This window comes from Triticum dicoccoides, chromosome 1B, assembly GCF_002162155.2.
Source record: "Triticum dicoccoides isolate Atlit2015 ecotype Zavitan chromosome 1B, WEW_v2.0, whole genome shotgun sequence".
NCBI lineage: Eukaryota > Viridiplantae > Streptophyta > Magnoliopsida > Poales > Poaceae > Triticum > Triticum dicoccoides.
This window is the reverse complement of record NC_041381.1, coordinates 178,136,925-178,151,940: the sequence shown is the minus strand read 5'-3', so window position 1 is coordinate 178,151,940 and position 15,016 is coordinate 178,136,925. Positions and strand designations below refer to the sequence as shown.

Here is a 15,016-nt window from a genome sequence, read left to right as displayed (position 1 = left end):
GATTGAGGAGAACATACCAACTCCCCTTTAGTAGAGAAAGATGATATTGCATGAAAGCAAATTTTCACATGTTCTAGAGAAACAATTGTCATCACAAACATCAACATAATACTCGAAGCTCAGGTTTACGGTTTGTGAGGAACTTGTGGAAAAATAGCGACAAAAGTAGGAAATGGTTATTAAACGAAATTGGCAACATATGATTTGACAAAATATTATCACGACGATGCCAAGCCCAAATACATTACTGGAAATAGCTTCCAAGCATGGACGCATAAATGCAGCTGAACCGTACATTAATTTACTGGATTATCCATGGTGTAGTCTACCTTACATGTGAAGAAAATCTACCAAATGGTGCAAAACCAGGGCTACAACATTAATTCAAGTCAATACAGCTCATCAAGTTACTTCTTCGCATATGTGATGCGCATTGGGTTCTCTTTGATTTTGAAACCCTGAAGAAGGTTCATGGCTGCGGTCGCCTGCCCCTCGTCTCCATACTCCACGAAAGCGATACCAGGCTTTGCTTCGATCATCCGCACTTCCTTGAACCCAGGGTACTGGCAGAAGAACATCTGCAGCATCAAAGCCGTTGCATCGTGTGGGAGTTCTTGGACGAAGAGAATGTTGTTTGGTACAATAATCTCTGGCATCATGACCTTCGGTCCCGCACCAAAAGGTAGCTGAGAGAGCTGCACAAGAAAAGTCAAGCCAGTAATGATGTGAAGAAACTAGTTACAGAATAAACGTGAAAAGATGCCCAGCCCTAGTACTGGGCGTATATATGATAGTAAGCGAACTTTGCACTAAGTCTGAGTCATGACTCATGACTATTCCCTGCTAAATCTCAAGCTATTTCTCGAAGCAAAGTGAATCGCCTTAATATGTTGAATGCCAATTTTACTTGACCTAATTATGCAAGCAGGAATCACTGGCTTGCACAGACAGACAAACTCCATCCCCAAAATATAATGATGTGAAGAAACTAGTTACAGAATAAACGTGAAAAGATGCCCAGCCCTAGTACTGGGCGTATATATGATAGTAAGCGAACTTTGCACTAAGTCTGAGTCATGACTCATGACTATTCCCTGCTAAATCTCAAGCTATTTCTCGAAGCAAAGTGAATCGCCTTAATATGTTGAATGCCAATTTTACTTGACCTAATTATGCAAGCAGGAATCACTGGCTTGCACAGACAGACAAACTCCATCCCCAAAATATAATGACAAAACAGCAGGTAGGATGTCTGGCAAAGAAGTTAAAATTAGGAAATTGTGCATGTGAACACAAAGCAAAGAAGATTGGAGCTTGGATAACATGGTCACGATAACATATTCCACCGTTCATATGCAACAACAAAAACCTCTACGCAATAGAATATGAATAAATAACAACATTTCTAATCAATTGTACAGCACTTACCGGCGGAGCCCCATAAGCACCAGGATAGGCATGCATGCCCACGCCAGCCTGGTTAACATCGTGGTGCTGCTCACGCTTCTGCTTCTTTTCAGCTGCATTATCAAAGAATAAGGCAAACCAAGTTTTGCTCGTGAATTTAAAAGGATGCCAAGTTGCCATTAAGCTCGTATAAAAACCAGTAAAACAAGTACTCCCTCCGTCCCAAAATAAGTGTCTTGAGCTTAGTACAAATTTATACTAGAGCTAGTACAAAGTTGAGACACTTATTTTGGGACGGAGGGAGTACCTCCCAGTACAAAGCAACTCTATCAACAAAGAGTCAAAGTGTGTAAAGCTAAATACAGTGAATTGAACAGATATCTGATATTTAGACCTGGCGACGACTGCTTTACTGATCTTTTGCTTCTATTCAAATTAATACTGGTACTCTTGTAGAAGTAACAGTAAGTGCAAGAACAGAGTAAAACATGATCACGCAAAGGAACATTCAGAAATTTTAGTTTTCATAATCTGGAATTCTTTAGGCGAATGAGTGTATCTATTGAGCTTAGTTGCAAAATCTGCATACACCACCTAAAAAAATGTTTAAATGGGGGACTGAAGACTGGAATCAAGGACCACAAAAGGTCTGATTCTTGCTGTTTTAAACATTTTAGCAGTAATGTATGCCCGACTACATGTGCAGAGGAAAAGTGAGAACTATGATAATGTATTAGTAGTGACACCAATACCTCCTCAAGTCAATTTATTAACCTGTTAAAACAACAATCCATGGCTACGTGCAAGAGAGTCCATCTCCAGCACATCTTTCAGTTAAGTTTTACGAAATATATGCTAACAAACGACAAGCCACGTATCGAAACAAAATAAAGAAGTGCAAATCAATAGAGTTCCGAGGGGCCAAAGTAAAACCGCAAACGTAAAGGCATGCACATTAACCGGAATCTTACGTTTCTCATCATTCCTCTTCCTTTTTTCTCGGGGTACAAAGGTGCCATCAGCTTTTGCTATAACATCTGACTTGGTCTTGGCATATTGAATTTTCTGAAATCAAATAGACAATATTTTATGAGTGATAAAATAGTACAGCTTCAGAAGTCAAAATGTAATGCAAAGGAGCAGATGAAAGAACATATATGCATGTGTATGGCAGTTAGTCAAGCAATTTGAACAACTCAAGTGTAGTTTGGTATTGACTAGATATGCCCAGTAAGAGACCTAGTGTATACAAATAATATACTCCCTCTGTATCAAAATATAAGATGTTTTTTGACACTAAGCAGAACAAGTTTATATTTTGGTACGGAGGGAGTATCATCTAAGCACAAACAAGCTAGATTATAGACCACCTAGGCAGTATGTTGTTTAGAACAAACCTTGCTTCAATAGAAAGAATTGAATAAGCTTAAATGCTAGACTATATTAGAGAAACCATAATATTATGACATAATTGCAAGCAGTACAGATGCTCTTTTTTCTGTTGAGATGGTATTCATAAACCCAATATGCTTGCCTAACAACACTACAAACAACAGGATATAGTAACATATCTCAAAAAAGAAAAATAGGATATAGTAACAATCAGATCAGATCAAATTACGGGACAACCAAAGCTGTAACACCAATTCAGGCTCTAAACTCACCATGGGTTTGTCATAGAAGGGAAAATCTTGAATCCTCTTCAAAGCCTCAGTTGCTGATGCAACATCTTCGAACACAACCCATGCTTGCCCTTTATGCTTCAAAGTCTTAAAAGCAAGCACCTCAATGATTTTCCCAAACTGGGAGAAAACGGCATTGAGGGACTTCTTAAGCGCTGTAAAGAATTCAGCAAATTATATTAGCCAGACCCATCGGTTCCAAAAGTAAAACTAAATAAGGCTTAACAGAAATATGTAACGACTTCTAAATTTAGAGATGCAGTACAGGGTGTGCAATTGCTGTTTTTGTTCGGTAAACCGGAGAATGTAATCTTACTTTCATGACCCAGATTCGACTCTATTAGCTCGGTACATCAAACAAAGAGGACTATCCTCGGATTAAGCAGACCACCAGATCTCTAACACCAGCACACGCTAAACCGCTAATCCGCGAGATATCTGCGGCGCTCGTCCCTGAGAAAACGACCACCTCCGCCGGAAACCAGCCGGGAATTTCGATAGCGGGTGCCAATGTGACTGACAGAACGGCCTATAGGGTTTTAGGTCCTGAAGACGCACCGAGATTTCCAGCGGGCCACCGCAGAGGAGCAACGGGGAACCAGAGGTAGCGAATACATTACCCGGAAAGAAGAAATCCGCGAGAATCTACCTAGGGTTTAGACAGGGGGGCGCGGAGGAAGGCGAGAGGGCTCAAGCAGGGGAAAGATACCTTCGAGTTTGATCTTCTCGTTGAGGTTATTGATGTAGATGGTCACGTTCGGCTGTACGCCGTTCGCCTCCCCGCCGCCGCCGGCCGCCGCCTCGCCGCTCATATCCTCGTCGCGCAGCCGCCGCTCGAGAGCCTTCTTCTCTCTCTAGCCTCCGGGCTCCTTCGTGTCCTCTGTCGCCCTCTTTTTTTTCTCGGGTTGGGCCTTCATGTCTTAATCTCGCTTCAAAAGAGGCTTGCCGTCTGGGCTCGTTGGTTCGGCAAACATCAGATCTGGGGGCGCGACTTTTTTTTTTAAGGTGAACTTGTAAAAATTGAATCATCTATTTTAAAACGAAAGGAGCAGAATTCAGTGACGTTTGGAATACAAATGATGTCTGAAAAGCACCATGTGACGACCCACTGGCAGTGAAACAGCTGCCTTAACTAAATCACGACCTTCAAAATTACAGTACCTATGCTCAAACTTGAAAGTAACATTCCTGAAGTCGTTGCTCTGAAACATTTGGGACGCAACTATGCCGCTTATAGCGAGCCCATCTCCTAGCTGACGCCCGCGAGCATCAACAGGAGGAGCTTTCGTGCAGGGCGTGCATGGAATTGGGCCAGTCCATTCGATGGCTTCACTGTAAGTTGCATTTACAAAAACAAAATAGCAAAAAAAGGATGTTCTGTTGAGGAATCGAACTCACAACCAAAAGTACAAAGTAAGTCTATATTACCATTTGAGCTAATGATGGTTAGTGATTTGAAGGGTGTGAGTATATTTAAGAACTAAGCACAGCGGCAGATAATAACTCAAAAAAATCAACCATTGAACATCATTTTAGTATACGATGATTTTTTTAAAATAAACATTAAACATTTTTGTGGTATACACTGATTTTTTTAATAAGTATTGAACATTTTTTTATATACTGTGAACATCTGTCAAGTACATAATGAACATTTTTAAAAATGCGATGAACATTTACTTAATATAGGGTGAAAATTTTGTTAAATGTACGATGAACATTTTTGTAATACACATTGAACATTTTCATAATGATAGTGAACTCTTTCATAATGTAGGGTGAAACATTTTCTTAACATACGATGAACATTTTGTAATAGGAGATGAACTTTTTCTATAACACACAAAAAAGAGAAGAACAAATAAAAAAGAAAAAGGAAAGAAACAAAAAAGAAAGAAAAAGAAAGGAAAAAAGGAAGCAAAAGCAAAAAATTAGAACAAAACCACTGAAAACCGGAAGCAAAAAACCACAGAAGAAAATCGAAACTCGCAGGAAACAGGGAAGGAAGCTGTAGCGAATTCTATATGAAATGGAGCCCGGGGGGTGATCCCTTGATTATCGAGAAAAAAAAGCTATAGTGAACGAAGAAACGCGTACCTATATATGGGCTGGCCCAACCGGCAGCTCGCCTCAGCGAAAGCAGAACCTTTTTAACGCTAACGAGCATCAAATAGGGTCTGCCTATAGCGAGACCGGAACTCTCGCCTGAAACCGGCGACAATGGGCCGGCCAAGCGCGCAGGAGGTACACAGGCCTTAAGCGTGCTCTTTCTTTCACATTTGTTCTTCTTCTTTTTTTGATTTGCTTTTTAAAGTTTGTTTATATTCCAAAATATTCTAAACATATATATTATAAAAATGAAATTGCATAATATTTTGAATAAATGTTATGCGTAAACGTTTATAGAATATACAAAAATGTATAATGTATATGAAAAAATAGACACCAAAAAATATACGAAAAAAGTAAACATGTATACAAAAAATCTGATGTATACAAAAATTATACATGGTGTATGGAAAAAAGTATACATCAAAATGTATATTTAAAATGTTAATCATGTGGGAACAAACTTGTGGTTGGATGGTTAGGAGAACAATGTTACCCCCAGCCCACCAGGGTTCAAATTCTAGACTTAGACGTCGGTGCTCTTATTTTTCTGAATTTATTCTAAGCCTTCATACGATGTGTATTCCCTGAGAGGAGACGTTCTCGTCGGCTACGAAGGCATATGTAACGATTTTGTCAATATTAAAATGATGTGTCAGATCAGTCTCTCGAAGATGCTCATACGGTAGGTGTGCATGCGTGCGTTTACAGAGATGAGCGTACGTGCGCATGAGTATCTACGTTTATACTATGTTAAAAATATATCAAACATGTATTTTAAAATCTTGAACGTGTATGTATAGGAAAGATGTAAAATATGTAAGAAAAAATGTTGAATCGAAAATAAATTTTAAAAACTGTAAAACATGTACTTCAAAAATGTTAAACCCGTATAAGAAAAAAAAACTTATGTATTCGAAAATGTACCTTTTTTATGAAAAAAAAGTAGACATCAAAATATATGTCTGAAAAAATGTTAATTATGTACTTTCAAAAATATTAAACATGTGTAAGAAAAATGTTATTTATGTATACAAAAGATGCACAATCAATATGAAAAAAGTAGACATCAAAACATATAGCTGAAAAAATGATAGTAATGTATTTGAAAAACATTTCACAAGTATAAAAAGTCCTTACTATATACAAAAAATGTACAATATACATGAAAAAAGTAGACCCAAAACATATATCAAAAATGTTATTCATGTATTTAAAAAAATAATAAGCATATATAAAACATGTTCCTGTTTTATGCAGAAAATGTACAATGTAAATTAATTAAGGTAAAAAATTAATGACATCTATTAAAAAATATTAATTCTTTATTTAAAAATGTTAATCTTTTATATTAAGTAAATCCTGATGTATACAAAAAATGTACATTGTGTGCAAAAGAAATTGTTGCCATTAAAAAAATGTTGACCTTGTGTTCAAAACATGTATTTAAGAAATAATGTATGTCGTTTATTTAGAAAATGTTCAATGTTCAACAATATGTTTCATGTGTACACTAGAAATGTACATTGTGTGCTGAAAAAAGTAAACGCGTATTGAACAAAACAGAAACCAACGAAAACCAACAAAGAAACACGGAGAAATGAAAGAAAACCAATAGAACCCAAAAACAAATAAGGAAAAAGAAAAGAAAACCAATAAAAACAATGAAAAGTGAAAAAGAAACAAAGAAAATGGAGAAAACCAAAATAACAAAGAAAAAAGAACTAAAAGGAGAAAGAAACAAAGGAACCAAAGAATCATAGAATAAAAATCAATGAAACCGAGATAGAAATGAAGGAAACTAAAAAAAAGAGAAAGGAACAATAAAAAAAGCAAAGTAAAACCGCTGCAAAACAAAAGAAATAGTGAAAATCAAAGAAAACCAAATCAAAATAGTGGAAACAATGAAAACTAAAGAAAAATGAAGAAAACCGAAAAAATAAACCATTACAAAAGAATGGTGAATACAATGATAGAATATCGAGCCAACCGAGTACTATAGCGAGAGGAGAAACGCTTCACGTGAGGGGACCGTACATCTCGCTATAAGCAATACCTTCTAGTTTGATCTTCTTGTTGAGGTTATTGATGTAGATGGTCACGTTCGGCTGGGTGTTGTTCGCCTGCCCGTCGCCTCCTCCTCACTCATATCCTCATCACGCAGTCGCCACTCGAGAGCCTTCTTCTTTCTCTAGCCTCCGGGTTTCTTCGTGTCCTCTCTCGTTCTTTTCTTTCTTCTAAGGGGCATTTTCTCTGCTATTTTTTGCATTGGGCCTTAATGTCTTAATATCGCTTCAAAAGAGGCTTGTTGTTTGGACTTGTTGGTTTGGCCACCATTGCCTCATTTGCGACAAACACTAGATTTGATGACAACCCGTAAAAAACAATATTTGATGACACTTCACTAGATTCTCGAAAAAGAAATAGTGACAGTCCACTATGATCTCAAAAAACATTATGACACCCTCAAAAACAAAATTTGACCGTTCACTAATAAATAAACCCATATCATGACGAAACCATGTGATCATCAAAGTGAAAAAAATAAGAACAACACTGCCTTATTAATGTTTTCCATGCACACATCCATAATAATGTAGTGTTGAAGATGAAGTGTCACTCTATTTTTACGCTTTTTGGTTTCTGCGTTTAAGAATCATGTGAATCAAGGAGATCTTAGGATTCAAATCCTCCAATATCTCTACTATTAAAAGGGATTTTGTACATTCGCAAAAAAAGGGATTTTGTACGTCGTTTCGTTTCATTTCGTCCCTCCACCTATCATACAATCTCCCTCACCCCATCGATTTTTTCTAAACCGATACCCCACATGCCCCTCGATCCCATACGCACCATGCAGGAGACCTGCCGGGTGAAAAGAGGGAAAAATTAATGGTTGTCTATCCACGTCTCCCCTCGTGAGATCCCCAATAGTCGGCGCTAGACCAAGATCTAGCCTCGGCTCTCTCACCGATTTGCTTGCAGCTAACAACAGAAGCAGACCATCAAAATATAACATTATACCCACAGAACAAGACCTTCAAAATATCAATAAAAGAAAACACACTTCATCATCTCCCCCACAAACCAAACCAATTTTTTATGAAATTCGAAAAGCACATCCAATCCTTCTAGTGCTAATTAAGTATACTAAGCTGCGACCCTGGAAGAAGGTTTGGTCTTAATTCGCTCCAAGTTTGGGAGGCAACCAACTAATTGTGCAATCCATTAAACACTTGAATCGTATCATTGGATAGAGAGATGAGATATGAGTTGCAGATGCACAATTACTTTCATAAAAATGTACCCCCTGCACAGTCAAGAATCAGCAGGTGCATGCGAGAAATTCTGCACATCCAAGGCGGCCAATGCGATCGACAACCAAATCGATCGGTGCCAACGTCTAGGTGGTGATATGTAGTGTATGCTATTGAGCTCAACTACTATTTATAGCGGGAGTTGGCTCCTTCCATTTCCATTTCCTTGTGAGCTACTCCACAGTGATCTAAAAAGTCTTATATTTCTTTACAGATGAAGTACTTAATTTTCACCAAATGACTTTTGGCTTTTGTGCAATCTATTGCCCCATCTTACTAACACTAGAGAGTGTCTACCATGTTTGTGAAAAAACACTAGCAACGAGTAAGAAAGCACTAGGCATGAGGGGGTTTAAACAATAAGCTCTATTTTTTGCTGAGGAAAAAATTCTCAGTTAAATGAAAATATTTGGTCCGACAAACCTTTTTGTATTCGTGACTCTTCGTAAATACACTCATATATCCTGGACAGTAGATGAATCACGAGAATTTAATTTACATGTAGACATACTGATTGTTGATGTTTTTAGGATTTGACACAACTATCCGCCCAGGCCACAATACAAGCTAGTTAATGCAAATGATAATTTCTCATAAAGTAAGACAACACTGAGATAATTGACATAAGTAGAGGAAAGAAAGAAAGGTAGACAAATAATAAACTAAGCTGAGAGAATATGATGCGGATTTAGAGAGATAATAGACAAATATTGATAACATATATGTATGTAGGCGCACATAAAAAGAAAAAACGGAAACAAGTTACCACTTCATGTAACTAATTTAGTACTCCCTTTACAGAGGGTCACTTCTAAAACAGACATGGACATGGTACATAAACTAGCACCACCAAAGCACCAGAATGAATCCCTATAATAAAGTTTCATACCAAAATACATAAAGAACTGCATTGATAGAACTATCAAGACCCAGCCAGTTGTTTGTTGCACAGAACAGAGCATCAAGAAAGCATGACAGAAAAACAAAAGTACATTAACCATATAAAGCTTAACACAACACAGGGATGCCGAATCAATTGTTCAATCGTCGCCATCAGAATATGCTTGATAGGCCTCAAGAAGGTCACCAAACGATATTTGGGCAGTATGGAGCCTCTAAAGAATACTATCTTGATACTCTAACACATGTGACGCTTGACCAGATTGCCAGTTGAAAGTGTAGAGGGAGAGAAGTTGAAAGATGGTGCAGGGATGCTCGGTCATAGAATGCCACAAAAAGGCGGGCATGTTTAGGTTCACTGAAGGACCGGCTCCACCGGCAACACTCATGGCGTTCTTAACTTGTTCTCCGTCCTTGAGGTGGTATATGTCTGTTGATGGTGAACTTAGGCACTCGGTGAAGTAGATGCAATTGGCTTCAATGGACGGGAACTTATCGGCATCGAGGGAGAGGCACCTTTGAGAGCGACCGATGAATATGGAACGACTGCCGATGTTCTTCACGCGCACTAGCATATTTCCACCCATGCCATCCATCTTGAAGACCTCCACACGATTCGCGAGCTTGAAGATGACCAGAATTTCTCCAGCAGATTCCACGAGGAAACAACTTTTCTGAGAATCCAACTGAATGTCAGGGGGAAACCCGATGATGAGCGGAGTCAATAGATCAGCGATCTTGGCGACAACCGTCGCAGGAAGTGGTGGCAACAGTCCTTGGTGGCCGTCAACAGCGACACAACCTTGGACAACCTTCCTGACGAAAGGGCAAGCATAATTAGTTATGTACCTGATGAAGCTTGCAGTGTCAGGGCTGGCCATGTATAGCTTCATGGTGTCGTGGCAGTAGAGGACAAGGCAGGGTGGGGATGAGTTGGAGACAGCTGCCGCGAGCACGTTGGGGCGCATGCGCGCCACAAAGTGGACCATGTGACCCGTGAACGGGTTGAGGACACACACGGCGTGGGGCGGGATCTTGGCCATCAGGACCAGGAGCCCGTCGATGGTGATGGAGATGATGTAGTACTTGCGGAGTAGCGGCATATCCCTGCCATGGTACCGACCGGAGACGGTGTTCACTAGAAGGCAGGCGTCCTCACCGTGGGATGAATAGTCGAGCATAATCCAACGGTGTGGACGGAAGCGGATGTGTATAGTATTCTTGGGGTCTACGGTGGCGCCACGCCAGTTGTGGCAGACGGCACGGAGGGCCATGTAACAATCAAGGTCGGCGGTGTCCAGTAGGCAGCTACCGATGCGGTCGACGAGTTCGGGCATGAGCGAGGACCAACACCGGGTTCCCATGGTGGTGGAAATATTGGAGGCTTGCAATCTTAGATCTAAAAGTTGGAGGACTCTTCCTTTTGTCACAAGATGAATAATGTGGGCATGTGCTAATTAATTTCCCTTACTTCCTTATATGCTTTCAAAAACCACGCCCGGATCCTTGTTTTTCCCATTTTTAATGTAACAAGGGTCCTGAAGGACCAAGAAAAGCATGTATTAGATATCTACAAGGATTCAAAAGAAACATAAGTTACATATCATTTCTTCTTTTTGCAAATAGGACCCTAGCTAACAATATTAGACTGCTTGTAGCACTCTACCAAGATAGACACATGGTAGGCAGATGGACACGTCGCGACCCACGTGTCGCAGAGTTGGGCTAGCGTTGGTGTGGGGTAGGATATGAAGATTGGGATACACCGAAGGATATAAAAGCATATAGCCACTCGACAATAAACTTCTAGAAGGACTCAAAGAAAAAAGAAATAACTTTGAAGGGTCACCCTTCGTCTAGAAGATTCAATGTGGGGTAGACTGGCTTTCGACTTTAAAGGTCAGATTCAGTATGAAGGTGGACGACGAAAGAAGGGGATGTAGCGCTTCTCCAAGCGCCGCTAAGGATGAGGTCACCATGTTGCCTCAAATCCATAGATCGAGACTCGTCGGAGGTTTTATTCCTAGGAAGAAAGAAGGGGATGGGAAAGGGAGCAAAGTCGGGGCCACCTTGGCCACCGACGATTGCCAGTGGCAGGGAGACCGACGGGAGAAAAGCTTAACATAAGTGGTCCAGGAAGGGGGGAACATGTGGGGTCATCTCTCACAAGGAGGAAAAAATTGATCACTCGAATCCTTCCTGGTCCATCTACTCCATATTATGATCGCATTTTCAAAAAAGAAACCTCCATATTAATGATGATTATTTTTTGCTCCACAACAAGGAAAATATTGTTGGGAAATGTAGCATGCAATTTCAAAAAATTACTACGCTCATGCAAGATCTATCTAGGAGATGCATAGCAATGAGAGGGGGAGAGTGTGTCCGCGTACCCTCGTAGAGAGAAACCGGAAGCGTTAACTTAACGTGGTTGATGTAGTCGAACGTATTCTCAAATCAACTGATCAAGTACCAAACGCACGGCACCTCCGAGTTCTGCACACGTTCAGCTCAATGACGTCCCTAGAACTCTTGATCCAGTAGAGGCACAAAAGATTCGACGAGTTCCATCAGCACGACGGCGTGGTGACGGTGTTGGTGATGTGATCCATGCAGGGCTTCGCCTAAGCACTACGACAATATGACCGGAGGAGTAAACGGTGGAGGGGGGCACCGCACACGGCTAAGAAACAACTGTTGTGCTTTGGGGTGCCCCTGCCCCCGTATATAAAGGAGGAGAGGGGAGGCCGCCGGCCCTAGGGGGCGCGCCAAGTGGGGGGAGTCCCACTAGGACTCCTAGTCCTAGTCGGTAAAGAGGGAAGTGGAGGGAGAGAGGGAGAAGGAAAGGGGGGCCGCGCCCCTCCCCCTTGTCCAATTCGGACTGCCATGGGGGGGCGCCACCTCTTGTGACCTGCCTCCTCCTCTCCACTATGGCCCAATAAGGCCCATTACTTCCCCGGGGGGTTACGGTAACCCCTCGGTACTCCAAAAAATACCCGAACCTCTCCAGAACCATTCTGGTGTTCGAATATGACCTTCCAATATATCAATCTTTACTTCTCGACCATTTCGATACTCCTCGTCATGTCCGTGATCTCATCCGGGACTCCGAACAACCTTCGGTCACCACAACACATAACTCATATAATACATATCGTCATCGAACGTTAAGCGTGCGGACCCTACGGTTCGAGAACTATGTAGACACGACCAAGACACCTCTCCGGTCAATAACCAATAGCGGAACCTAGATGCTCATATTGGTTCCCACATATTCTACGAAGATCTTTATCTGTCCAACCGCAATGTCAACATACGTTATTCCCTTTGTCATCGGTGTGTTACTTGCCCGAGATTTGATCGTCGGTATCCTCATACCTAGTTCAATCTCATTACCGGCAAGTCTCTTTACTCATTTCGTAGTGCATCATCCCGTAACTAACTCATCAGTCACATCGCTTGCAAGGCTTCATATGATGTGCATTACCGAGAGGGTCCAGAGATACCTCTCCGATACTCGGAGTGACAAATCCTAATCTCGATCTATGCCAACCCAACAAACACCTTCGGAGATACCTATAGAGCATCTTTATAATCACCCAGTTACGTTGTGACGTTTGATAGCCCGCAGGGCATTCCTCTGGTGTCCGGGAGTTGCATAATCTCATAGTCGGAGGAATATATATTTGACACGAAGAAAGAAGTAGCAAGAAAACTAAACAACCATTATGCTAACCTAACGGATGGGTCTTGTCCATCACATCATTCCACTAATGATTTGATCCCGTTTATCAAATGACAACTCATGTCCATGTCTAGGAAACTTAACCATCTTTGATCAACGAGCTAGTCTAGTAGAGGCATACTAGGGACACAATGTTTTGTCTATATATTCACACATGTATCAAGTTTCCGGTTAATACAACTCTAGCATGAATAATAAACATTTATCATGAATAAGGAAATATAAAATAACAAATTTATTATTGCCTTTAGGGTATATTTCCTTTAGTCTCCCACTTGCACTAGAGTCAATAATCTAGATTACATTGTAATGAATCTAACACCCATGGAGTTTTGGTGCTGATCATGTTTTGCTTGTGGAAGAGGCTTAGTCAAAGGTCTGCAACATTTAGATCTGTATGTATTTTGCAAATCTCTATGTCTCCCTCTTTGACCAAATCTCGGATGGAGTTGAAGCGTCTGTTGATGTGTTTTGTCTTTTTGTGAAATCTGGATTCCTTCGCCAAGGCAATTGCTCCAGTATTGTCATAAAATATTTTCATTGTACCCAATGCACATACACCTAGATCGGATATGGACTCCTTCATCCAGACTCCTTCATTTGCTGCTTCCGAAGTAGCTATGTACTCCGCTTCACACGTAGATCCTACCACGACGCTCTGTTTGGAACTGAAGGAAATATGCCCTAGAGGCAATAATAAAGTTGTTATTTATATTTCCTTATATCATGATAAATGTTTATTATTCATGCTAGAATTGTATTAACCGGAAACTTAGTACATGTGTGAATACATAGACAATACATAGTGTCCCTAGTATGCCTCTACTTGACTAGCTCGTTGATCAAAGATGGTTATGTTTCCTAACCATAGACATGTGTTGTCATTTGATGAACGGGGTCACATCATTAGGAGAATGATGTGATGGACAATACCCATCCATTAGCTTAGCATAATGACCGATAAGTTTTATTGCTATTGCTTTCTTCATGACTTATACATGTTCCTTGATAGAGGCGAGGTGTCCTGATCTTTTGATGAGACGATAACTATCGATTTGGTGGAGTAGACTTTGACGATCCAACTACAAACGTGCACAACTTTGCGCCCTAGCAATCGCTAAACCAATCTCCTAAGGTTACTGACGATGCCAAAAGCACGATTAGCCTGACCATGAAGGCCTATTCCTGCAAGCAATCAAAGAACAAGCAAGAATATGATAAAGCAATCTGAATATTGCGAATATGGATGAGGTATTTATAATGGTGGGGATCCGAAAGCAGTCTTGGTCTAGTCGTTGAACACAAACGAAGTACACGAAGTTGCATTGGCTAACTTTTAACTAAACAAATCCCAAGGAAAAAGCTACTAGATGGATCTACTTATATAGGAGCAAGGGGTGCCAGCCAAGGAGGTAGGAGGACGTCCCAAGGCAGCCTAAAACTAACCCTAGGTCGTACAAGGCCAATGGGCCCAAGTGGAGTGACGTAACACCTTTGGAGTTGTAGTTTGACTCGAATTCTGCTGCAGCATCAGATTGTTTTGTCCATAACTCAACGCTCTGGACAAATTTGAAGGTGAATCCAATTGGGTTGGAAAGTGCACGAATTCTTTTTCCAACAAAAAAAGAATCACCAAATTCAGAGTCTGGATGAAAAAGTTATTGATGTTTTGAGTCAGGTATGTCTATGCAGTTTGAATCTAAGTCCAGAACGTGAGAGAGTTGGACTCTATCTTCTCTTGGGCCAAAAGTGGCGTGAGAGAACTTTTTGAACAACAAGTAAACATCTCTTTCTCCCTTATCTTCATATGTGGATTGTACAAATGTCTCATACACCTGCAATTAGAGATGACACAA

General features: G+C 40.6%; 1 protein-coding gene across 1 annotated transcript; it reads right to left on the bottom strand.

Annotated features, from left to right (window-relative positions):
• Positions 1–200: 200 nt before the first annotated feature.
• On the bottom strand, positions 201–3,996 carry LOC119326607 (U1 small nuclear ribonucleoprotein A-like). Its single transcript, XM_037600235.1, has 5 exons — positions 3,799–3,996; positions 3,072–3,244; positions 2,379–2,472; positions 1,429–1,520; positions 201–695 (listed from the first exon to the last, which is right to left on the bottom strand). Exons 1-5 carry the CDS (start codon positions 3,899–3,901, stop codon positions 408–410), a joined length of 750 nt encoding a protein of 249 aa, XP_037456132.1. The 5' UTR covers positions 3,902–3,996; the 3' UTR covers positions 201–407.
• Positions 3,997–15,016: the final 11,020 nt, after the last annotated feature.